The 26,331-nt window shown below is 44.9% G+C and overlaps 1 protein-coding gene across 3 annotated transcripts in view; it reads right to left on the bottom strand.

Annotated features, from left to right (window-relative positions):
• The window catches only part of PXN (paxillin), a 1,651,517-nt gene that overhangs the window by 138,750 nt on the left and 1,486,436 nt on the right, over window positions 1-26,331 (bottom strand). For all 3 annotated transcript variants that reach the window (XM_044068586.1, XM_044068585.1, XM_044068584.1), the window contains exon 9: window positions 19,724-19,805. In XM_044068586.1, coding sequence (XP_043924521.1) covers window positions 19,724-19,805 — 82 coding nt within the window. The remainder of the gene's footprint in view (window positions 1-19,723; window positions 19,806-26,331) is intronic.

The raw sequence follows: 26,331 nt of genomic DNA, 5'->3' as shown, positions 1-26,331 counted from the left end.
AATCAGAATTATGCAGGATGCCATGTAACCCAGGGCCTGCAGGATTTTCCTTGCAGTTAGCCGAGTTTGTCTTGTCAGATTCATGAAGTAATCCGGAAGTTGTTTTTGTTTTTCTTCTGTGAGAAAGGCCATTTGAGTGGTTGTGTCTAGATCTGCACCCAAAAAGGTTATCCTTTGGGATGGAACAAGTCTTGATTTTTGGATGTTGACTGTGTATCCCAAGGCCTGTAGTAGGTGGATGGCATATGCCAAGTCCTTTATCAAATTTTCCTTGTTGTCCGCTTGTATAAGGCAGTCATCCAGATATGGGTAGATTTGAATCCCCTGAAGTCTGCAGTGTGCAATTACTGATGCCAGGCATTTCGTGAATACTCTGGGCGCAGTAGATAAGCCAAAGGGCAATGCTGAGAATTGGTAATGCTCTGATCCTGCAAGAAATCTGAGGTGTCTTCTGCAACTTGGTCGAATAGGAACATGCAGGTATGCCTCCTTGAGATCTAGAGTCACCAGCCAAGACTCCTTGCCCAGCATGGGAAGAAGTTGCTGTAGGGTCAGCATCTTGAATTTTGGCACAATGAGGAAAGTATTTAGTGCGGACAGGTCGAGAATAGGCCTCCATTGATTTTCTTTTCTTGGAACAAGGAATAATCTGGAGTAGAATCCTTGACCTTGTTCTGAAAGAGGTACCTTTTCTATGGCTTTCATTTGAAGTAAGTTGTTGATCTGCTTTAAAGCCTCTGCCCTCTGATTTGGTGGCAGGTTTGGCATTCCATTTCTTCTTGGCAAAGTGTGGAAGTGGAACCTGCATCCTTTGTCTATTATTTGCAGTGTCCATGTGTCCCTTGTAATATAATGCCAGTTTTTTGAGAATAAAGAAAGCTTTCCGCCCAGGGGTGCTTCCAATTGAGCCCTGGTAGGCGGAATCAAAGTGAAGTCATTGTGTCTGTCCTGGTGTAGTAGTTGTTGTTGTTGTTGCACTACCTCTCTGGTTGGTAGGCTGCCACTGACGGCCTCTGTAGGAGCCCCTAGCTTGCCCTCTACCTCTGGGACGCCTGTTCCTGCCTCTCTGGGCTCTGTCCGAGTCTGGAAAGGACCAATTCTTAGTAGGCCAATTTCTGCTGAATCTCGGTGGTTGTACTTGCAGAAAATCCTTAACTGTTTGCACAGATTTAGCCTTTTTTTCAAACTTCTTTAAGACCTCCTGAGCCGAGGAGCCAAATAATTTTTGTTTTTCCATTGGAGCATCCAGGAGTTTAGCTTTAACATGGTCTGGCAGGGATTGTTCCTTCAGCCAGGCATGCCTACGAATAACTGCCCCAGTCATAGCTGACCTACATGAAGCCTCCAGTGCATCATAACCACACTTTAAGAAATGATTACTAACCTGCTGTGAGTTATGTACCAGGTCCTGAAGGGATTTACGGTCAAGGGGTTCAGAAGAAGTAAGTTTCTTATTTAGTTAATCTAACAAATACTCTTGGTACTGTATCATATGAAACTGACAATTTAATGCCCTCACAGAAAGAGTTGCAGAAGTATATACCTTCTTTCCCCATCTCTCTAAAGCTCTAGACTCCCTTTCAGAAGGTAGAGGATTTTTGGCAGTGGCAGCTGCAACCCCTTTAGGGCCCTGAGAAACAGTGTCTGGGTCTGCGGAATGGGCCTTATACAGATGGAAATGAGAATCCGGGACCCTGTAGTATCTATCAGGTTTGGCAGGTGCCGGGGGGAAGAGTATCAGGGGCTGTACTAACATCATTGTACACATCATCAATTACATGCAACACAGGAGGAATAGCTAAGGGCCTATGTTGAGGCAAATGCAAAAAGGTCCTTAATCTCTTTCTAGAATCAGAGAATTCCTGACCCTGCCATTGAAAATGCTCTCTCATGGAATGTAGAGTCTCACCAAAAAAAAAACTCTTCAGGAGGGGAGGCCAAAGGAATAGATTCTTCAGCGTCAGAATCCTCATAGGGCGAATAAGCCTCCTCCTGGTGGTCTGTTAACTCAGATCCATCCGTGGACTCATCTGAAGAGTGTTGGTCAGAGGGCTCAGTCCTGGGCCTTTTGTCTGGTGGTGGGTGAGAGCCCCTGTCCGGGTGAGGCTGAGAACCTCTAATTAAAGAAATAAGATCCTCTGCAAGGCTGAGGATCTGAGAACTAGAAGAAGGCCTCTAGGAGGTAGTTTTGGGAGGCAAAGCTTTAGTTAGTTTGGCAGCTTTAGCCCTGGAAAAAGCCTTAATGGACATGGAAGCAGGGGGTCTTAGCTGCCCCACGTGCAGGAGTAGATTTGTCCAAAGGTATAGTGTCGGACATTTCCTGGACACTGGTTTCGGTAGGTAGCTCAGTAGCCGACTCAGCCGGGGCCTCCAGGGCCGCGGTGGTCGGTTGAGTGGATTTGGTTAAAGGAAGCTCCGAGGACTCTGTTTCGGCAAAAACCGAGACACTCGCGGTAGGCCTTACCGTGGTTTCAGCCGAAACCGCGGGCCGCGAGTGTCAGTCCTTGTCCTTCCGTTTTTTCACTAAATGCGAAGTCGGAGTCTCCGACGGCATCTTATATGCAAAATTAGCCCCAAAGAATTCCTCTGCAAACTCCGACCGACGTCTAAGAGTTCGTCAGTTGAAGGAAGCACAGGCTGAATAGGCCGAGACGTCGTGGTCTGGGCCTAAGCAAGGAAGGCAGTAAGAGTGGAAATCCTTATGAGGTATTTGTTTCCCACAAGTTAAACAATTATTTACTTTATCTGACATCGGCTGAGGCAAGATAGAGTCCCCAACGGGGTACTTAGCTTTTTCAAAGTCTTCGGTAGCTGAATTTCTTCTTATCACAGGATCTGACCGACCGGCACTTGCGAATTGCTTCTGCTTCGGGTACCGCGCGGCAAGAAAGACTGAGGAAAATGGCGTCGGCTGATGCTTTTATACCCCAGACGCTCTGACGTCGGGGAAAGTGCGACATCAGCCGAGGCCAGACCCAAACTTTGGAATCCGGCCGACCGAAGGGCTGCCTGAGGCAGGACAACCCATATGTTATGACTGCAGATGCATCCTTGAAGGACATCCTGGGAATCTGAAACAATCTGGATATCCCATGCATCAATTTAACTCTTTCATCCCATTATTTGAAAATCTGGCTAGCAGCAAGACCAAATCCAAATTCAAAGGTGCATTCAAAATCTCATTTTTTAAATCCTCAGAAAAATTCTGATTATGTAACCAAGCAAACCTCAATATAACAAAAGGGACTACATTTCTAGAAATAGTGTCCGCACCTTCTAAGACATTCCTCTAACATGATTCAAAACTTGAGTCACATCAGAAACAAAATCATTCATTTGACACTTCTTTTCAGCAAGTAAAAGATGCAGCACAATTATCTAAACTGTAAGCACACTGCAAAATAAATTTCCACATGAAGGCCTGATGATTTAAATTTCTAAAGACCAAATTAATAGACTGACATGACTTTCCCTGAGATTCTAACCACTTGTCAATTTTATCCAGTGGTGTAGGGTTAGAACAAGCCAAGGATCTTTTCTTAGAGTTGGCAGCTGGAGAAGCTGCAGCTGGGTCAATTGACAAATGAGCAAAGAAAACTGAAAGATCAGAGTACACCTTGTATTTCTTCTTATAGCTGCTTTAGGAAATGGTTCACTAGACAAAGGGGTCTTACTTGCAGTTTTATAGACATTGTCTAAGACCAGTAACATAGGAGGAAAGTACAGTTGTGTACACTTACCATAAATGTAGATGTTCGAGTGTATTCACTGTTGCAGTCATCACACTTGGGTTACCTGCCTGCAGGTAGCCCTCAGTCGGCCCGAATACCAGAGTCTTGGGATTTCTGCGTCGGATGCCGTTGCCTCTTCCATGATGTCAGGTCATCAGGGGTATAAAACAAGCAGCCAATGCCATTACATCAGTTTTTCTTGCCCCAGATGTCAGGAGCCCCCAAAGTAGGAAGCTATTACATGGTGTGGAACACCTCCAGTAAAAGGTAAATACCCATGCCATAAAAGATGGCCATAAAGAGGATAGGTAGAAAGGATAGAGAAAGCCAGGGGGCTGGAGGGAGGGAAACCAGGACTGCAACAGTGAATACACTCGAACATCTTCATTTATGGTATGTGTAAACAACTGTACTATGTTCTTCGTGTTTCACTGTTGCAGTCATCAACACTTGGGTTGATTCCCAAAGCTGAGGAAGAGTGGAGGCAGTCAAGAAGTGTTAGGGCTGGCTAGCAGGCCTTGTAAGACTGCTGTAGCAAATCCAGCTCTGGATTTAGAAAAAATAGGTAAGTGGTAATGCTTGGTGAAGGTGTGTACAGAGCTCCAGGTTGCAACTTCCAGGATGTCCCCGGTAGGGACTCCCCTGAGAAATACTGTAGAGGTTGAAGTAGCTCTAGTGGAATGAGTTCTGATCCCCTGAAGGGGTAGGCTTTCCATGGTGCTTGTAGCAGAAATGGATGCAGTGTGCTATCCATTTGGAAATGGTTTGCTTCAAAATGGCCTTGCCCACTCTGCCCCTGTAGCAAAGCTGACTAGCAGCTGGTCAGATTTTCTGAAAGGCTTAATCCTGTCAAGGTAGAACCTGAGCTGTCTGTGCACATCCAAGAAGTGCAGGATCCTTTCACCTTTATTCTGAGGATTAGGGAAAAAGGATGGCAAATGGATGGATTGGTTTAAAGCCACACTGGATACCACCTTGGGCATAATGGATGGGTTAGTCCTGAGGGAAACCCTGTCAGCATGGACAATAATGAAGGGCTCCACCGCCATTAGTGCCTGTAACTCAGACACTCTTCTTGCTGAAGTAATAGCTAGAAGTAATGCTGTCTGCCAAGAGAGGCATTTAAACTCTGCTGAAGCAGCAGGTTTAAAAGGGGGAAGTGTGAGTTTCTCCAGTACAAAGCTAAGGTCCCAGGCCGGGGTGGTAGCTCTCCTAGGGGGGCCTTAAATTGTTAGCTCCTCTCAGGAACTGTTTGATGAGAGGGTGAGAAAAGAGAGGTGGCTCAGTATTATGATGAGCTGAGATGGCAGAAGCAGGAATCTTAATGGATGAGAAGGATAGGTATCTGTGGAGCAGCTCTACTAGGTAATCAAGGATTTGAGGTAAGTTGGGCACAGCTGTGTCCTTTCCTTGAGACTGACTCAAAAAAGAATACCTTTTCCACTTTTCAGCATAGGATTTTCTAGTACTAGGCCTTCTAGCCTCAAGGATGACGCCCAGCAGCTGTTTGCTGAGGGATGCTGGTTGTGTACTCAGGGGATAAGCCAGGCTGCAAGGTTCAGGGTTTGCAGCTGTGGATGCAAAATCTGTCCCTCCTGCTGAGACAGCAGGGAAGGTGCCAGCGTGGCACTGCTGTCAGACTGCGTAGGAGTGGGTACCAGTGTTGGCATGGCCAGTCTGGTGCAATAAGGATTGCCCTTGGCCTGTCCTGCTTATCTTGAGTAGTACTTTTGAGTGGAGGGGCAGAGGAGGAAAGGCATAAATTGAGAGGTTTTCCCATGTAAAGGACAGGGCATCTATGTTCCAGGCTCTGCTGTGAGGGTTCCTGGTGCACAATATGTTCAACTGGTGGTTTTGGGGGGAGGCAAAAAGGTCCATATCCGGTGTTCCCCACCTCTGGGTTAGAAGTTTGAATGAGTTGGGTTCCAGTTTCCACTCGTGAGGGTCCAGTAGATTTTTGCTTAAGTCGTCTGCCAGTGAATTCTGTTTGCCTGACAGGAATTGAGCTTGTAGGTGCACTTGGTTGCTCAAGGCTGTGTTCCACAGGGCCATGGCTAACATGCAGAGTGGGTAAGAATGGGTCCCCCCCTGCTTGTTTATGTACCACATAACTTTGGTGTTGTCTGTCTTTATCAGGAGCTGTCCTGGAAGGATAAGGTATTTGAACGCTGTCAGAGCATTCTGTAGAGCTAGCATCTCTTTTTGATTTATGTAGGGGAATTTGTTCTGGGCTCCATTTGCCTTGAATGCATTTGCCTGCCATGTGAACCCCCATGCATAGTCTGATGCATCTATTGTCAGGGTTTGGGCGGCGAGGGGTTGAGTGAAAGGAAGTCCCTTGTTGTGTTTGCATGCCTCTGCCCACCAAAGGAACTCTACCCTTAGGCAAGGTATGATAGGAATCGCTGTTTCCAGGTCCTGAGAATATTGTCACCAGAGACTTTTTAAGTACCACTGAAGTTTCCTCATATGCAGTCTTGCATATGGAATTAGCAGAATGCATGAGGCCATGAACCGAAGGGCTTGCAGTATTTTCCTTGCAGATAGCTGGGTTTTGGTGGCCATTAGTTTGAAACAGTTTGTCAAATGGACCTGCTTTTCTGGAGTGAGGAATGCCATCTGGGAAGTTGTGTTCAAGCTTGCTCCCAGGAATACAATTTGTTGGCTGGGCACTAGTTGTGATTTTTTTTCATTGATGGTGTATCCCAGTGAAGTTAAAAGTCTTTTTACAAATGCCAGGTGCTGAAGTAGCAATTCCTGACTGCCCGCCTGAATCAGGCAATCGTCCAAGTATGGGTAAATTTGAATATTTCTTTCCCTGCAGTATGCAATGGCTGGAGCCAGGCACTTTGTGAATACTCTGGGCGCAGTAGATAAGCCAAAGGGAAGTGCAGACAACTGACGGTGCATAGAGCCTGCCCTGAAACTTAGATATTTCCTGCAAGCCTCCCTTATGGGGATGTGCAGGTAAGCTTCTTTTAAGTCTAGGGTGACTAACCAGGCATCCTTGGCTAGCATAGGAAGAAGCTGTTGCAGTGCAAGCATTTTGAATTTTGGGACCACCAGAAAGGTGTTGAGAATTGATAGATCCAGGATAGGGCGCCAAGAGCTCTCTTTTCTGGGCACCAGGAACAGTCTGGAGTAGAAACCCTGTCCTCTTTGTTCTACTGGAACAGGTTGAATTGCCCTGATATGGAGAAGGGAAAGTACTTGCTTTTGAGCCTCTGCCCACTGGTTTGGAGGAAGGTCTGGCAACCCACTTGGGGTTGGCAGTGAGTGGAAGTAGAATCTGTATCCCTGGGATACGTTTAGAACCCATCGGTCCTGAGTAATGGACATACAGTTGTTTGCACGAAGGACAAGTTTTCCTACTAGGGGTGCAAGTACTTGGGCATGGCTGGGAAGGATAACTGGAAAGTCATTGTGAACTTTTTCCATAAGGGGGTGGCTTACCACTCCCTGTTTTTGAGGTGGGAACACTCCATTGTTTCGATCTCTGCATACCATGAGACAGTAGTCTTGGTGGTCTGTTTCCCCTGGGTTTGGACTGAGAAGGCCTGGGAGGGACTGGAAAGGCCCCGTTTTTTTGAAGGCCAATGCCTACTGAATCTAGGTGACTGCACCTGTAAGAAATCTTTGACAGTTTGCATAGATTTAGCTTTTTCTTTCACCTTTTTAAGAACTTCTTCTGCTTTTGTGCCAAACAAACAATCCTGATTTAACACAGCATCTAGTAATTTTGCTTTGACATAGTCTGGAAAGACTCGTTTCTTCAGCCAAGCATGCCTTCTCAGTACAGACCCAGTGACAGCAGCCCTGCAAGATGCTTCTAAGGCATCAAACCCACACTGCAAAGTATGTTTACTAACTTGGTTTGCAGAATGCATTAACTCTTGTAAATCTTTATTTTATGCACAATATGGAAGTAACACCATTTTTTGTTTAATTAGTGCCATAATATGTTGCTGGTACTTCAGCATGTGAAACTGGCAATTCAAATCCCTGATGGTAAGAGTTGCAGAGGTATATACCTTCTTACTCCATCTGTCTAAAGCTCTAGAATCCCTGTCTGAAGGGGTAGGGTTTTTGGCTGTAGTAGCCTTAATGCCTTTAGGTCCCTGGAAAATGGTCTCTTTATCCGTAAATGGACTCTGGATCCGCAGTAGGATTCTTAAAGAGAAATTTATGAGAGTCAGGTACTCTGTAGTACCAGTCAGATTTTTTAGGAGCTGGTGGTAAAGTGTCAGGAGTAAGAATGGATTCCATGAAGACCATCTACAATATCCAGGACAGGGGGTATAGCTAGAGGCTGTTCTGAGGCAAATCAAAAAAATTCCCAGAGTCTCTTTTTAGACAGGATAGTTCTGGCATTCCCAGCAGAAATGTTCTCTTAAGGCATGCAAGGTTTCATCAAAAGAAAAATCCTTTGGAGGGCAGGCAGAGGGAATGGATTCCTCTGCATCTGAATCCTCATAGATAGATAAGGGTATGTCCCGGTAATCAGAAGGATCAGAGTCATCGGACTCCTGGTTTGTAGAATCAGAAGGAAATTCAATTCTTTGTCTTTTAGCAGGGGAAGGCTGGCTTCCCCTAATTAGAGTAATAAGGTCTTCAGCCATTTGTTTTTGTGGCATGGGAACTTCAGCATGCACTTTGGACATTGGTTTTCCAGACGTAGTGCAAACTCTGGGCCTGAGAAACTCTGTAGATTTAGTTAAAAATTAAGATTTCAGGTTAATACGAAAATCGGTAGGTTGGAATATACCCTCAGAAGCCAGTGGCTGCACAGCAGCTCCAGACCATCCAAGGTAGAGATATCCACAGGTTCCATAGTCGAATAAGTATTTCGCAGCATACCGGACTCTGAATGGGTCTCAGCAGAGGCCTGCGAATCTGTAGAAGCGGGCATCAGGGGCTGCAAAGGTGCTTCACTGAGTACCGTCAGACTGGCGACTAGCTTAACGGAAGCATAGTCGGCAGTTGTTGACCTATGTGGTCTGTCTCTGTCTTTGTACTTTTTCGGATCGGTAGTCGGATGGCTGACTGAAGCCATTTCGGAAAACGAGAGCAAAATAATTTAGCCACAAAAATAGCCCGATGACAAATGGTTCGGGCATTAAACAAGGAACAAAACCGACAGAGAGGGAACATTGTGGTCTGGGCCTAAACAGGTGAAGCTATAAGAATGAAAATCTCTGAGAGGTATTTGCTTTCCACAAGCTAGACAATTGTTAACTTTTTCTGACATCGGTTACAGCAAGAAAAAAGAATCCCCAACAGGGTACTTAGCTTTAGAAGAGTTCAGGTTTAAAACTCGAAAAATGAAAATTTCAGGTAGAAGCAGACTGGCACTTGTGAACTGCTTCTGCTTCGGGCTCCTTCTCAGCAAGTAAGACTGGTGTAATGGCGTCGGCTGCATGTTTTATACCCTGACGTAATGGAAGAGGTGACAGCATCCGACGCAGAAATCCCAAGACTATGGTATTTGGGTTGACTGACAGCTACCTGCAGGCAGATAACACAAGTGTGATGACTGCAACTGTGAAAGATGAACATCAGCCCAAACATTTGGAATCTCATCTTCAATAACATCATAAACTCTGCCAGTCTCTAGTGTAGCTCCAGACTGCTTTCAATCAAATACATCTCTAAGCCTAGATAGCATGTGTGGAAAGCTTAACACTTGTTTGGGATTTTGAAACTGTTCACCTTCCAAAGAATCAGATTTGATGTACTCAGTGTTCATTACTACCTACATTAAAGCCCCCATCAAAATCTGCGGTGTTGGACTGAACATCAGAAAAGGTGGACCCATAGACATTCTGAACAAAGCATAACTTCCAAGATTAGCTGACTGTAAAACACTTAGCTAAGCAAACCACATCAATTCTACACATGGTAAAAACCTGCTGTCTGATGTATGGTGAATTTACTGTTTCTTCTTACTATGAACTACACTAGAGGACAAAACATCTGGAGACAGAGTATGTCTGGCAAGGGGTCTCTTACCCAAAACTTCTACAACTAAGGGATTTGGCTCTCTTGTATTTGACAGCCTGGAGGATGTGTCTGACCCCTATACCACAGAACACTGTAGGCTTACAACAGACTGTGTTGGGGGAAAAGGTTAAGTGGTTTGTGGGCCAGCGTAAGGCAAGAAATTCACACATTGGCTGAAGCATGTTTTGCTGATTTTTTTTTCTTTTTAGGTGCAACTGGATTTGATTGGGGGGCAGCTGTATCAAGATTCATCAAGTCAGGAGAAAAACACCAGCCAGACAACTACACTGACACTATCAAGGGCTGACTAAAGGCATTAATAACAGAAAATATAAATTAAGTTCCCACACTGCAACCAGGGCTTAACTGCATACAATATAGCAGAGAAAGTGAGTTGTGCTGAGCATTGTTCTACAACCTGCACAGTATAGTTATCCTCACACAGTCACTGTACCAACTAAAATGTACTTGTCAAATTGTTACAAAAATCAAGTATATGTTCTTAAATCAAATAGAAACAGCATAAATAAGCATTTAGAGATTCCCTTGTCAGGAAAAAAATCTCCACAGAAATGCAAATAATTTGTAGTAAAATCACATTTTAATGATAAAGACGGCGATGGTAGTGTTAAACCGATAATAAATATCATAAAAATAAATACAAATTTGAAAAATACATTTTCCTCTCAAAACTTTGAAATGAAAGATAAAAAACATGTCTCTTGGCACCCTGCCAAGAAACAGCCCCTAGTGTTTAACTGATGCCACAGAATTTCAGTTTCCTAGTACATGTCATAAAATGCTTCAGAAAAGCCGCATAGCTGCTTAAAAGCATTATTAAGCATAAACACAACACAGCAATATGTCATAATTCCCAGAGGAATTAGCAGTAGTAAATAGCAAGTATATTAAAACAGAGTTCACACTCATTTTTACATAAAACAGAAAGAAAAAAAAAGTATACGATAATAACATTATTGGCCATTGTAGTGGCAGAACAGGTAGCTTACATCCTTCTAAGTTGGGAACTGCTGATTGAGGGCTCAGTGTCTGTTATTCTAAAAGTGTATTAATTCTGGTTTAAGCACTTGGGCTTCAGACCAGTTATTTTACATTAAGAGGGTTCGTGGTCTGCACTCTTGTGGGAGGAGAGGCTGGACTCTGCCCTTCTGAGCTGGGAATTTCTGGTTAAAGGCTTATAGTGCCTGCATATCTGAACTGCTTCTTACTGAAATTGGTACACCTTGTTTGCTGTAGCATAGACTAGATCCAGGCCTGCTGAATCTAGCTTTGTTTGTATAACTTGAGCACTAATCCAGGCATTCTTTAAAATATTCAATTGTATTTATTACTGCTTGGTAGTAACTTGATTAAAGTGTAGCTATCATTCTGTCTTTTGGATTAAGCACTTGGGCTTCAGACCAGCTGTTTTAGATTAGGAAGGTTTGTGGCTTGCACTGTGGTGGCAGGACAGGTAGCTTACATCCTTCTAAGTTGGGAACTGCTGATTGAGGGCTCAGTGTCTTATTCTAAAAGTGTATTAGTTCTGGTTTAAGCACTTGGGCTTCAGGCCAGTTATTTTACATTAAGAAGATTCGTGGTCTGCACCCTTGTGGGAGGAGAGGCTGGACTCTGCCCTTCTGAGCTGGGAATCTCTGGTTAAAGGCTTACAGTGCCTGCATATTTGAACTGTTTCTTACTGAAACTGGTACACCTTGTTTGCTGTAGCATAGACTAGATCCAGGCCTGCTGAATCTAGCTTTGTTTGTATGCTTGTTGTTTGTTTGCTTGTTATTTCCCTGAAACGCTAATTCCACCTAAAACGTGGCTTTTCAGCGCTTCTGTGGATCCCTAGTGATATCTGCACTGCTTACTGTACTTATTTCCTTGTTTCACTTGAAAGAACGTTACTGTTTGTCGCTTTTGCATTTAAGTTACCTGGCACTTGCTCACTAAGTCAGCACTAAAAAATTAAAAGCACTACACCCTCACAAACTCCCCTTGAGTACCTCGTTCCCCATTGGCCCTTTTTTTCAATTATAAAGGAATTCCCAATACTATTCTAGCATGTCCAAAGGTCAGTTGTCAATCTCCTCTCCTGTCCACCTGTTGAATCTGGGAATCTTGAGGCAATGTTACAACTGCCTCATGTACACAAACAACCCTCTCCTCCTCCCAACAAATTCCAACACGTGAGAGATGCAACCATATAGCCAAACTGGAGGCTAAGCTCTCTCAACTCAGTACTGGCGTAACCAGTCAGGAGGAGAAGGAAACCACACTCACTACAATTCCAGTCTCACATAGACCTACCACGACAGCAAACCAAACACATAAACACACAAAAACATACTCGGAGGCTCTAAATAAAAATCTGCTTAAGCAGCAGAGACCTCCAAAGCAGACACCCAAGCAACCGCTACCCCAAAACAAAACATGTGCAACACAGCTCACAAAGCCAGTGTGCCGAACAGTCACAGCCCTTAAGGCTAAACAACACACCTGATACACTTGTAATAGGTGATTATCATAAGGCACACTGACGTCCCGCTCACCAGGCTGAAGAAGGAGAAGGTCACGGTGAGCTGCCTGTCGGGCGCTAGGATCCGCCACATAACACAAGCACTCAGGTCACTCCAAGGCAAGTACAAATATGACTCAGTCATTGTCCATGCTGGTGTGAATGACCTGAAACGTACCTCCCTGGACTACATGAAGAGAGACATAGAGGAGCTCTCTGAGCATGTAGCCCAGGCTGGTATGACCCTGACCTTGAGTAGCATCTTACCCTCACCAAGAATGATACCACAATATGAAGACAAGATGATCAATTTCAACAACTGGCTTAAGTATTGGTGTCATTCAAAGGGGATCCAATGCCTGTCAGCCTGGGATGACATGCTCGACAAGCCACGATGCTTCGCTAGGGACGGCTTGCTCCTGTCATCCCTGGGCTTTCGGATATTGGCAAAGGCTCTTGCTACCCCCATAGTGCCTTTTTTAGGCAAGGCTCAAAAGACAAACCCACCTCCATAGGTATCACAAGGGATAAGAAACTGAGAGTAATGCTACTCAATGCCAGAAGTCTAAACCTCAAGCTGCATGCACTCGAAACTCTCCTTAGCATGGAGAACATCGATATCTGTGCAGTAACAGAAACCTGATTCAAGGCTCACGACAGCACCCGAGCACTACCAGGTTATACCTCATACCATGCTTTTCGGCCCCAAAACTTGGACCGAACCACAAAAGGAGGGGGAGTATCAATATTCGTCAAAGATACCCACACCTCCAGGTTGGTGGCACAGCACAAAGCATCAGAGACTATCCATGTGCAACTAACAGTGGGTAAAACTGCCTTCCAGTTTATAGCCTGCTACAGACCACGCTCCCAAACCCAAGAACCCCACTCGGCCTTCCTGAGAACACTGGAAAATATGAAGGTCTCTCCAAACACCATTATATTGGGCGACTTCAACTACCCAAACATAGACTGGGAGCATTACTCTAGCTCCAACACCCTGGCTCAAAGGTTCCTAGAATTTATAAACTCAAATGCTATGGAACAACTTGTTACCACTCCCACAAGAGGGGAAAACATACTGGACCTGATCATCACCAACATGGGGACTCTATGCTCCAGACCAGAAGTGTATCCCTCACTGGTAAGATCAGACCATAAACTAATCTCACTGGATATTCACATCCCGACCCCACCCCCTGCCCAGAAAACCACAGTGAAAAACTTCTCTAAATCAAATTTCACACTCCTCAAAACCGAGGTGGAATCCTTCAAAGCCCCGGGGCCTGTGGAAAATACGGCCCAGACCGCAGAATCCTTTATAAACGCATTCTATGAACACCTTCAGGAATGCATGCATCATGCAATCCCAAATAAAACCAAGACCCAATCATCCAAAGGCAGATGTCCTGTCTGGTGGACCCCAGCCATAAACAAACTATACAATAGAAAGAGGAAGCTACTACGTGATACAGCAAAATCCCAAAAAGGGAAGGCATCTCTGATCAGTATTAGCAAAAAACTACGGGCACTCATAAAATCGTCTAAGGCCAGCTTCGAGAGAAAAATTGCACAGGACACTAAGGATAATCACAAGGCTTTCTTTAGTTATGTTAGGAACCTGGGTGGGAATTCCTAGATATGCTCAGAATTAGTCCAAAATGACAAAAAAATACACTGAACCCACAGACATTGCCAACATCCTAGCTGACAGGTTCAGCACAAACCCCCCCCCCCCTCCCCACCAAAAGGGCAACTATCTATCACAGCAAAGTGCTGCACCCCTGACATCTCAGATGCTCAGGTAAGAGCCGCCCTCTCCAAAGCAAAAAACACAGCATCAATGGGACCAGACGGTGTCCCGGGCTGCATCCTACATGAACTCCAAGAAGAGCTAAACCCAAACATAAAATTACTGTTCAATCTCAGCCTTACTACAGGATATGTACCCAAAGAGTGGCGTATAGCAACAGTGGTCCCTCTCCACAAAGGTGGTGCCTCAACGGATCCTGGAAACTATCGCCCCATAAGCCTGACTAGCTTGGTCTGCAAAGCTATGGAAAGGATCATCATGGACCTCATAAATAAAGATATTGGGGACCTACAGACACTGGATCCTACCCAGTTCAGCTTTGTTAAGGGCAGATCCTGCCTCTTAAACCTGGTCGATTTTTTTGAAACAATCACCAAGGCCATTGACGAGGGGAAGGTGGTCCACACACAGCCTACCTGGACCTCACAAAAGCCTTCGATACAATACCCCACTCGGGCATTATAGATAAGCTCACCAGCTTAAATATAAACCCCTATGTCACTAGATGGGTTGCAAACTGGCTCAAGGACAGAACCCACATGGTTAGAATTGCTGGAGCCATGTCAGACTCCAAATTAGTTACAAGTGGCGTCCCACAAGGCACAGTCCTGTGACCTCTCTTGTTCGGTATATATTTCTTGGAGGTACAGGCCAACACAGAAGGACTGTGGCTGACCAAGTTCGCAGATGACTGCAAACTGGGCGCCATAATCGACTCTCCAGCCGACACAAGCATCCTCCAAAAGGGCCTCATAGAAACAGACAACTGGTGCCAGAGCCATGGCCTCAAGCTAAACGCCAAAAAGTGTATAGTCATCCCCTTTGGCAAAAACAAAGTGCCCACAAATTACCACATAGGTGGTAATCCATTAAGTACAGAAGTAGTAATTAGGGACCTGGGGACCCAAGTTGATAGCAATCTCTCATTTGACAACCACGTGGCCAAAGTGGTTAGAAAAACATTTTATATAGCCCACATAATCATGAAGGGATTCACATCTAGATAAGGGGAGGTCATCGTGCCTTTTTACTCATCCCTCATCAGGCCCATAATTGAGTACAATGCCCCTTTTGGGATGTACCTTACCAGACACCTGCAGCAACTGGAAAGACCCCAAAAGTACCTCACCAAGAGGATCAAAGGGCTCAAACAGATGCCATATGCTGCCAGGTTAAAGAAACTCCAGCTCTACTTAGTGGCATACCACCTGCTCAGAGGCGATCTGTGCCTGACGTATAAAGCCATGTCCAACCCGGAATTAATGGACATGCTGCACCTCAGAAAAATCCAAATCCCATCGAGCTACACGCTCGAGAGACTTGAACCTCAGCACTGAAATAAATAGGACATGCTAGAGGGACAGATTCATAACCCAGAGGCTCCCTTCACTCTGGAATAAAATCCCAGTCCAGGTTAGGCAGAGTCCCTCATTGACTCTCTTCAAGAGGAATCTTGATGAGTGGATGGGAGATCGTAGGTTTACCCCGGGTATCACTTCTGTGTCACTGTTAGACAGAGGCACAGTATACTAACCTCGAAAAAGGGCATAGCAAAATTAATTTAAAATGGGTGGCGAAAGCCAAACACACTCTGGCTAGGCTTATAAATGCCCTAGGGCAGATAGCCTAGTATGAACCTATGAACCTATAAAAAGGAAGGGAAGTTCCAAAAGGCTTCTTATCGTAGTCTAGAAGCTATAATCCACCAATGCAGGCTGCTGAGGAGATTTAATTGTGTAACCCCTCCACCACTACTTACTGTAACCCACTGTGCTACAGTTTTATTAGTGCTGACTAACCCACACTTCAGATTCTAAACTCTCAATGACTGTATCCCACAAATCACAACCTAAAATATACCAAAACAACTACATCCTACAACAGTGAACTCAAACTACTACAACCTGTGCTACAGAGCTCGTACCACACACGACCACCTGCTGTACACCACAGCTCTATTATCACAATGGCCTACACTTCTCTTACCCTAATGTCTCTATCTATACTCTACAACTGTACTCCACAGCTGATCCAATAATATCCCTGCCTGTACCCCACAGCCCTGACTGTAAACTACCCAAACGTACCTTACAGTTCTGACATTATCAGTAATAAGCCTGAACATATCCTACAGCTCTGATCCGATACTAGTCCATCTTCTATTCTCCACAGCACTGATGTTGCACTACACCTGACTGCACTTCACAGTTCTGATTTTTAACTACCAGAGTACAGCCTAAAGCACTGACTTTACACCAAGTCTGACTGAATCCCACAGCTCTGACCCTAAAACTATCCCCTACTACACCTCACAGACTGACTGTATGCTATCCTGGAATGTACTCCATAGCTCTCCACATTTATGACCCTACACTAATCTCTCAACTATACTTCACAGCTCTGATCCTACACTTACCTTGACTGATCCCCATAGCTTTGGCCTTACAGTCTCCTTAACTGTACCACACAGCTCTGATGCTACATTACCCATGACTGTACCTCACAATTCTGTCCTTGCACTGTCCTTGACTATACCAAGTGCTCTTACCCCTACTCTATCTGAATGTACTGCACAACTCTATCCCTACACTATCCCTAAACGCTGCTTACATCTCTCATTCTACACTACACCTAAATGTACCCACACTTTTATTCCTACACTATTCCCAACTGTACTCCACAGCTCTGATTCTAAACTATCAGACTGCACCCTAAAGCTCTGATCGTACACAAAGCATGACTGTATTCTGCAAGGATAAAACTATCCCAACTATCATTCACAGGCTGATCCTGCACTACCCTGGAATATACCACAAAGCTCTGAGACCCAACATTATCACTGACTGCACCCCTCACCTCTGTCCTTATACTATCCCTGATTATACCTCGGAGCTCTGACCCCGCAGGACCCCTGACTGTAGTGCATAACTCTATCCCTATACCATTCCCCAAACTCTGGCTACATCTCTGATGCTACAGTACACTTTATTGTACCCCACACCTTTATCCCTGCAATATTCTTGACTATACCCCACAGCTTTGACCCTAGACTAGGACTAATTGTAACCACAGGGTCTGGGAATACGCTACACCTGAATGGACACCACGCACCTCTATCTCTAAACTGTACCTGTCTGTACCGCTCAGATCTGAATCTACACTACCCCCTACTGCACCACCCATTTCTGACCCAATAATACACCTGGCTGTACACCACAGCTCTGATCCTGCATTCTCCCAAACTATATACCACAAGTGTGACCTTAAACTACCCCTTACTGTTACCCTCAGCACTATCCTTCCATTAGCATTGACTGTAACTCACACCTCTGATTCTAATCTCTCAAATGCTATATCCCATAGCCACAGTCAATAATACATCAGAATGACTATATACCACAGCAGTGAATTCAGTTTACCACGACTGTACATCACATGACTGACTACATACTAGACACTTACTGTACAGCCCACCTGTAACCTTACAAAGATCATGGCTGTACACAGCTTTGATCTTACTGTGCCTGATTTTACTCCACAGCAGACCTTACACTATTCCTGACTGTAACCCCTAACTCTAACCATAAACAATTGCTGAATGTATCCCACAGTTCTGATCCTACAATAGCCTAAACTACATACCACATTTCTTACCCTACCCTTATTCCTGGCTGTACTCATCATCTTTCATCCTAGACAACCACTGACTGTATCCCATAACTCGGACCTTATGCTCTGACTTATTGCTTCCCATAGACTAGGCCCTACACTATCCCTGACTCTAACACACAGTTCAGATTGTGTAATACACTTCACTATACCAAAGTATAATAAACTCACATTGCCCTTGACTGTATTAAATACAGCTCTAACTGCACACTTATATTCACTGTACTCCATAACAGAGGCTACGGTACCTCACTTTACCCTGTTGACAAGCAGAACCTATACTACACCCTAAATGCCTACATCCCCAACACAGAACTCAGACCACTGAAATTGTACACTATACAGCCCTGAATGCAAACTACCACTCATTATGTATCTCACAGCTCTGAACCCACGTTATGGCGGCAGCTATGGAGAGACTGACCGCACACTACAAATGACTATACCCCACACCTCTAACTCTACTATACTCCTGATGGTACAGCTTTGGGTTATAGTCCTACACTTCCCTTGACTGTTCCCCACAACTCTGACCTTCCCAGACTCCTCTGGTTACCGTTAGACCTAGTGTAGGGTCTGAGCTGTGAGGTACAGTTAAGAATATTGTTCTGACTCTACATTAAACCTTACATTAACCCCAACTATAAGCCTACCATACCCTTGTAGTACCTCAAAGTTCTAACGCCACACTACAGCCAAGTGCAACCCACAGTGCCAAGTGCAACCCACAGCTCTAACCTTACGGTAACAGCTCACTGTACACTTGATTTTATCACAGCAACTCTGAACCCACACTAAATCCTATCACCACCATACCTTTAAGATCTCACCTTATGCTACACCCGACTACATTCCACAGGACTAACCTACTATGCTCCTAAAGGTATCCCTACAGCTATGACACCAGACTATAACCCAAAGCTGTAACTTTGATTATAAACCCACCAGTTCTAGCTTTACATTAATGCTGACTATGCCCCATAGTGGACTCTATACCACTCCTGACTTGTACTGCACAGCTCTGACTCTACACTACCTCTGAATGTACTTTACAGCTCTGATTCAAAACCTTGGACACTATACCAGACTGCTCTCTGACCTACACTATTCCTGTTTCTACCCCAAACATCTATCCCTACAGTATTCCTGATTGCACCCCATAGTCATAGCGCTGCAATATCCCTCACTGTACCCCATAGCTCTGACCTTATATAGCACCTGGCAATAATACAAAGCTCTGATCCTACATATGTTTGTATCCCACACCTCCTTCCCTAATCTATTCCTGACTGCAAACTATAGCCATGACCCTATACTATTCCTAATTATACCGGATATGTTCTGACCATACACCACACCTGACAATATTCCAAAGCTTTGACCTTACACAATTCCTGACTAAACCCACAGCTCTGACCATATTACACATGATGGTACCCTATGTTACCCCTAAAGGTATCCTAAAGATCTGACCCTACATTACACCTGATTGTACTTGAAAGCTCTGATCATACATTAACCCTGTTGGTACCCCCCACAGCTGCAACCCTACACTACCCATGAGTTTCCCCAAAGCTCTGACCACATACTACCCCTGGCTGTATCCTACTGTTACAATGCTATACAACTTCTGACTGTATCCCACATTCTGACATTATATTAACCTTGAAAGTACCCTCCTACAGCTGTGGTCCTACACTACCAAAGAACACTCCATGGGTCTGTGAATACATTACATCCTAGTGAGTACATCAGGTCTCTCAATGTTAACTACTTCCTCACATACCGAACATGTTTGTCCCAAAATTCCATCGCATGTGGCACAAAGCAGTGCTGCAGTTGAGATGTAATCCAGCTCCACAAGACAACCATTTACTACAAACTCACAATGAACAGGATTTCATGGTACAGTGAAAATTTAAACTGTTTGACAGCAGGGTAACTTGACTTGTCTACAGAAACTAAATCAGCTTTACTTTTCCTGCATACCTTCTGGCCCGAAGAATGCTCCACATTGAGCACAGAAGAAATGCTCTGGGTGCCAGGTCCTGTCCAAAGCAGTCACCACTTTCTGCAATAGAATAAAATCAATACATGTCAGGCATAATAAAGTTTAGGCTTTTCATACTCTCTTAACACTGCAATTTCATACTACCAAACATATTATGCTGAACTACAGCTAATATAACAACTTACCTGATTGACTGGAGTACTGATCTAAAAGGGACTACGTACAATGCCTAAGATGGAAGCTTTCAACAGCACAGGAAATGGATACAGAAATTATGCAATGTAAGTAGTATGGAGCAAGTAGTTCAAATGTAAATAAGAAAACATTCCTTGCAATTCAGAAAATTGCTGAGTGCTCATGGAAATTGCCTACAGTAGTTATCTCAATTTCTGTGATGGTGAGGAAATGTGATTCAGAGACAGCTAGGGCCACAATGAGAAAGATCTCATTCTTGGTTCATTTGCATGTCTCTGAATTGCACACTAACACTTTCATTGTCAGGCCTGATAGCAGTAGTGTTCGCCCTAGCAGCACATGCATTGCATGGTCAACAGCATCTCCCCCACTCACACAAATACATACATATTCAGATACCCACTCCCATTCACTCATCAAGAAACAAGACCCCCCCCCCCACACACACACACACACACATTTGATCACAGTCATGGAAACCCACATTCATGCTCTAACACACACACACACACACACACACACACACACACACACACACACACACACACACACACACACACACACACACACAGACTCTTGAAGCACTACCCAGCATCCACAATAGTAATGTCTTTCGGCTTTTCCCGGTTAGGGGTCGCCACAGTGGAATGCCGATCCGCTTATGACTGGCAGTAGATTTTTACGGTACCGATGTGCCAGCCTGACGTCCAACCACACCCATTCACACACGCATCTACCGGCATGTCTTTAAACATCACTCAACGGGCAGGGAGAACATGCAGACTCCACACAGGAGGTGCTCCAGCTGAGAATCAAACCGGAGAACCTCTTGCTGTGAGGCAACAATGCTGACCGCTGCACCACCGCGGCCTTACCCAGCATCCATAATGCTAAGCCAAAACAGTGTGCTCTCATAAGGATGAGAAGGATGTTAATAACTAATGTGCTGGCAACATTATTGTTTATGGGCAGAGGAGGTAATCAAAAACTAAAGCTAAAAATAGTACAGTTTTGTACCTACCATAAATGTAGATGTTCGAGTGTATACCCTGCTGCAGTCATCACACTTGGGTTATCCTGCCGTCAGGCGGTCCCGCAGTCGGCACAAATTCCAAAGTCTTGGTCCTGCGTGGGTTGCTGTCGCTTCTTCCCTGACGTCAGAAGTGCCAGGGGTATATCAGAGGCATCCGAAGCCATTTTCTTCAGTTTTCAGTTTTAGGTAGGCAAAAGATATATATTTACATATACATATAACTATATGGGAAAAATAAAACAAAACCCTCAGACACAAGCAAATACACCACAGAGGTAGTATAGAATAGAGTGGTAGAGATGAGTTCAGCTAGTTTAGAGGGGATGGAGGGAGGGCAACCTGGACTGCAGCAGGGTATACACCCGAACATCTACATTTATGGTAGGTACAAAACTGTACTATGTTCATCATGTTACCCTGCTGCAGTCATCACACTTGGGTAGAATCCCAAAGCTAAGGATGGGCGGTGGAGTCAAACAGGGTTAGAGGAGGCTAGAAGGCCCTGCAAAACTGCAGTGGTGAAGCCAGCTCTAGTCTTACAGTAAAGTGGTAATGTTTAGTAAAGGTGTGCACTGAACTCCAAGTTGCAGCTTCCAGAATATCCTTGGTTGGCACCCCCCTGAGGAAGGCTGTAGATGTAGCTGCTGCCCTGGTAGAGTGGGGCCTTATGGTAGCAGGAACTGGTTTTCCATGGTGGGTGTAGCAAAAATGTATGCAATGTCCTATCCATTTGGAAATGGTTTGTTTTGAGATAGCCTTTCCTTGTGATGCTGTAGCATAGGGTACAAAAAGCTGGTCAGATTTTCTAAAAACCTTAGTTTTATCCAAGTAGTAACGTAGCTGCCTGTGAATGTCCAAGGAATGCAGGAGTCTTTCTCCTTTATTCTGTGGATTTGGAAAGAAGGTGGGTAAATGGATGGTTTGATTTAGAGCCACACTGGATACCACCTTAGGCATAAAGGAGGGGTTAGTTCATAGAGAAACGATGTCTTGATGAAAAATGAGGAAAGGCTCTACTGCCATTAGTGCCTGAAGTTCTGAAACTCTTCTAGCTGAAGTGATTGCTAGCAGCAGGGCAGTCTTCCATGATATAAAAGGAGGTAGCGTGAGTTTTTCCAGAACAAAGTTGAGGTCCCAAGTAGGTGTTGGTGCTCTCCTGGGAGGCCTAATGTTCTTGGCCCCTCTGAGAAACTGTCTTAAAAGTGGATGTGAAAATAAGGGAGGATCCGTGTTGTAGTGAGCAGAAATGGCTGAGGAGTGGATTTTAATAGATGAAAAAGAAAGCCCTTTGTGTAACATCTCAGTTAGATACTGCAGAATCTGAGATATGTCAGGTTGAAGGGTATTTTGGCCTTTAGCTTGGTTCCAGGCGCAAAACCTTTTCCATTTGTCTGAGTAGGCTTTCCTGGTGTTGGGTCTTCTGGCCTCCAGAATAACTTCCATAACAGCTTGTGAGAGAGGAGCTGGCTGGTTGCTTAGGTGATTTGCCATGCAGCCATTTTTAAGATTTTGAGCTGGCTGTGTAGAATCTGATTGTCTTGCTGTGTGAGCAGGTGGGTAATTTGTGGTAGAATCCATGGTGGGCCCTGGGCCATATTCCTTAATAGTGGGTACCAGTGCTGGCGTGGCCAGTCTTCTGGGTCTCTCCATCCTGACTTTCAGTAGCACCTTTGTGAGAAGGGGTAGTGGAGGAAAGGCATATACTGTTAGCATCTTCCAACTGAATGAGAGTGCGTCCACTTTCCAAGCTTGATGGTGAAAAGTCCTTGTGCAAAACTTTGTTAGCTGATAGTTTTGAGGGCTGGCAAACAGGTCTATGTCTGGGAGCCCCCATTTTTGAGTTATCATTGCGAATACTTGTGGATCCAGTTTCCACTCGTGGGGATCCATGATGTTTCTGCTTAGGTCGTCTGCCAATGTGCTCTTTTTTCCTGGCAGGAATTGAGCTTGCAATTGAACTTGGTAAGCCAGTGCTGTGTTACACAAGGTCATTGCTTGCCTGCATAGAGGGTAGGAGTGTGTACCCCCTTGTTTGTTTATGTACCACATTACTGTGGTGTTGTCTGTCCTTATGATAAGCTGTCCTGGATGCAAGAGGTCCTTGAAGGCTGTCAGAGCATTTTGTACAGCTAGCATTTCTTTTTGATTGATGTGCAGATTCCTTTGATCTGCTGTCCATGAGCCTTGAATGCACCGTCCTGCCATGTGTGCCCCCCAGGCATAGTCCGATGCATCTGTTGTCATAGTTTGCCTGGCTGGGGGTAGGGTGAAAGGCTGACCCTTGTTTAGGTGACAAGCATGTGACCACCATAGAAACTCCCGTTGAAGGCAGGAAATGAGATTTATTATTGTTTCCAAGCTGTGGCTGTGTTGAGTCCATACGCTTTTTAGGTACCATTGTAATTTCCTCATATGCAGTTTTGCAAATGGTATTAATAGTATGCAAGATGCCATGAAGCCCAAGGCCTGCAGAATTTTTCTTGCAGGGAGTTGGGTCTTTGTTGCCATTGTTCTGAAGTATTGAGTTAATTGTAGTTGTTTGTCTATCGTCAGATAAGCCATCTGGGCCGTTGTATTCAAGCTGGCACCCAGGAATGTCAATTTGTGAGGGCACTAGTTTTGATTTATTTTCATTTACGGTGTACCCTAGGCAACTTAGAAGATGTCTTACAAAAACCAGGTGTTGTAAGAGAATGTCCTTGCTTTCTGCTTGGATGAGACAGTCGTCCAGGTATGGGTATATTTGAATTCCTCTCTGTCTGCAGTATGCAATTACTGGTGCCAGGCATTTTCTGAAGACCCTGGGCGCAGTAGATAAGCCAAAGGGCAGTGCAGAGAATTGGTAATGGGTTGAACCTGCAATGAAACGGAGGTATCTTCTGCAATTTTGTCTGATAGGGACATGCAGGTATGCCTCCTTGAGGTCCAACGTTACTAGCCAAGCTTTCTTGCCCAACATGGGAAGAAGCTGCTGTAGTGTTAGCATCTTGAATTTGGGTACTTGCAAGAAGGTGTTTAAGATTGAAAGGTCCAGAATGGGTCTCCAAGCATTGTCCTTTCTGGGGACTAGAAAGAGCCTTGAGTAAAATCCTTGGCCTTGCTCCTGTGTAGGTACCAGTTGAATGGCTCTCATGTCCATGAGAGCTGTAATTTGTTTTTGTGCCTCTGCCCATTGATTTTGTGGCAGGTTTAGCATTCCTTTTATCCTTGGCAAGGTGTGGAAATGGAACCTGTATCCATGTGAGATTATGTCTAGGACCCATTTGCCCTTTGTGACGATGTGCTAGTTGTCTGCAAAATGTGCTAATTTTCCTCCCAAGGGAGCTGCCAAAGGGGTTTTGCTTGGCAGTTTGAGGTTTGAGTCATTGTGTTTGCCTTCTAGTGGTTTGGGACCTGTCTTCTCCTCCCTTCTGTGTTGTAGTGCCCCATTGGCGAGGTTTGTAAGGGATTTGTGCCTGTCCTCTGCCCCTTGGGCGCCTGTATTTACCCCTCTGTGGTCTGTCAGAAGCTGGAAAGGACCAATTTTTTGTTGCCCAATTTCTGCTGAAGCGTGGGGGCTGTACCTGTAACAAATCTTTGACCATTTGCATAAATTTTGCCTTATCCTCCATTTTCTTTAAGACCTCCTCTGCTTTAACCCCAAATAAAACATCCTGCTGTAAGGGTGCATCCAGTAACTTTGCTTTAACATGATCAGGCAGAGATTGTTCCTTTAACCAAGCATGCCTACGTATAACAGACCCAGTAACAGCTGCTCTAGAGGAAGCTTCCAAGGCATCAAAACCACAGTGTAAAGTATGTTTGCCCACCTGTTCAGCTGCATGCAGCAGATCTTGCATTTTCTTGAATTCAGACTGTTGAGGGTGCGTGCCCATCTTTTGTTTTATTTGAGACATTAGAAATTGCTGGCATTTAAGCATGTGAAATTGACAATTTAGTGCTCTCATAGCTAGAGTAGTTGAGGTGTAAACCTTCTTCCCCCACCTATCTAGTGCTCTGGAGTCCCTTTCTGAGGGTACAGGAATTTTAGCCATAGAAGCCTTAGCCCCTTTGGGACCCTAGGAGATTGTCTCTGGATCAGCAGCAGGGCTTTTGTAAAGGAATTTGTGGGAGTCAGGCACTCTATAGTATCTATCTGGTTTGGCTGGAGCAGGAGGCAGAGAATCTGGATTTAGACTAGATTCTAAGAAGACATCATCCACTATGTCCAAAACTGGGGGGATAGCAAGTGGTCTGTGCTGGGGGAGTAAAAGAAACTCTCGGAGCCTTTTCTTTGAGTCAGAGTAGTCCTGACCTTCCCAGTGGAAATGTTCACTCATGGTGTGTAAGGTTTCCCCAAAGGAGTAGTCTTCAGGGGGAGAAGCTGAGGGAATGGAGTCTTCAGCATCAGAATCTTCATAAGGGGGAAAGGAGTAATCCTGTTCCTCAGAGGAGCCTGAGGAAACAGACACCTGATCAGAGGAGGCATAATCCTCCTCTTGTCTAGGCCTTTTGTCGGGGGGGGTTGGGAACCCCTGATCAAAGAAATCAAATCTTCAGCCATTTTAAGCATCTGTTTCTTAGGCATAGGGCCTTGACCTGGAGACTGAAGTGTAGGCTTTTTTGGCTTTAGAGGAGTCTTAAGCTTAGCATAAGATTTTATGGTGAGGGTAGTCTGTCTGAAGACACCTTCAGAAACCGAAGGTGTTTCTGCAGCACTGGCTTCCCCTACTGCAATGTCGTCGGTAGGGCCTAAGGAAAATGGCTGCATCGGCCTAGAAATCTCTGCTGGGGGATCCGATGCGGTCTGGGGATCCAATTCAGTGGTAGCGAGGGGCTGCGTAGGCGACTCACTGAAAACCGGAGAACCGGCGACCGGGCCAGCCGAGGCCTCGGAGTCTGGCTTGGATCTAGGATGCCAGTCCTTATCCTTGCGTTTTTTATGCACGCCGGTAGTCGGTTGCTCCAACGGCATAGTGTAATTAAATTTTCTACCGAAGTAGTGTCGTGCGACATCAAAGCGACGCTTTATAGTCCGCTTATTGAACCTAGCACAAAACCGACAATCAGTGATGTCGTGGTCTGGGCCTAGGCAAGGTATACAAAAAGAATTAAAGTCCTTATGAGGTATTTGCTTCCCACAAGAAATGCAATTGTTAACTTCTTCTGACATCAGACTGAGGCAAGAAAAGGTTCCCCAATGGGGTACTTAGCTTTGAAGACTTCGGACTGAAACTCAATTCGAAAATCTCAGGTGTCGGCCGACCGGCACTTGCAAACAGCTTCTACTTCGGGCACCGCGCGGCAAGAAAGACTGAAGAAAATGGTGTCGGATGCCTCTGATATACCCCTGGCGCTCTGACGTCAGGGAAGAAGCGA

This window comes from Protopterus annectens, chromosome 4.part0 (genome assembly GCF_019279795.1).
Source record: "Protopterus annectens isolate FY-2018-M chromosome 4.part0, PAN1.0, whole genome shotgun sequence".
Classification (NCBI taxonomy): Eukaryota; Metazoa; Chordata; order Ceratodontiformes; family Protopteridae; genus Protopterus; species Protopterus annectens.
This window is presented reverse-complemented; position numbering and strand designations above follow the sequence as displayed.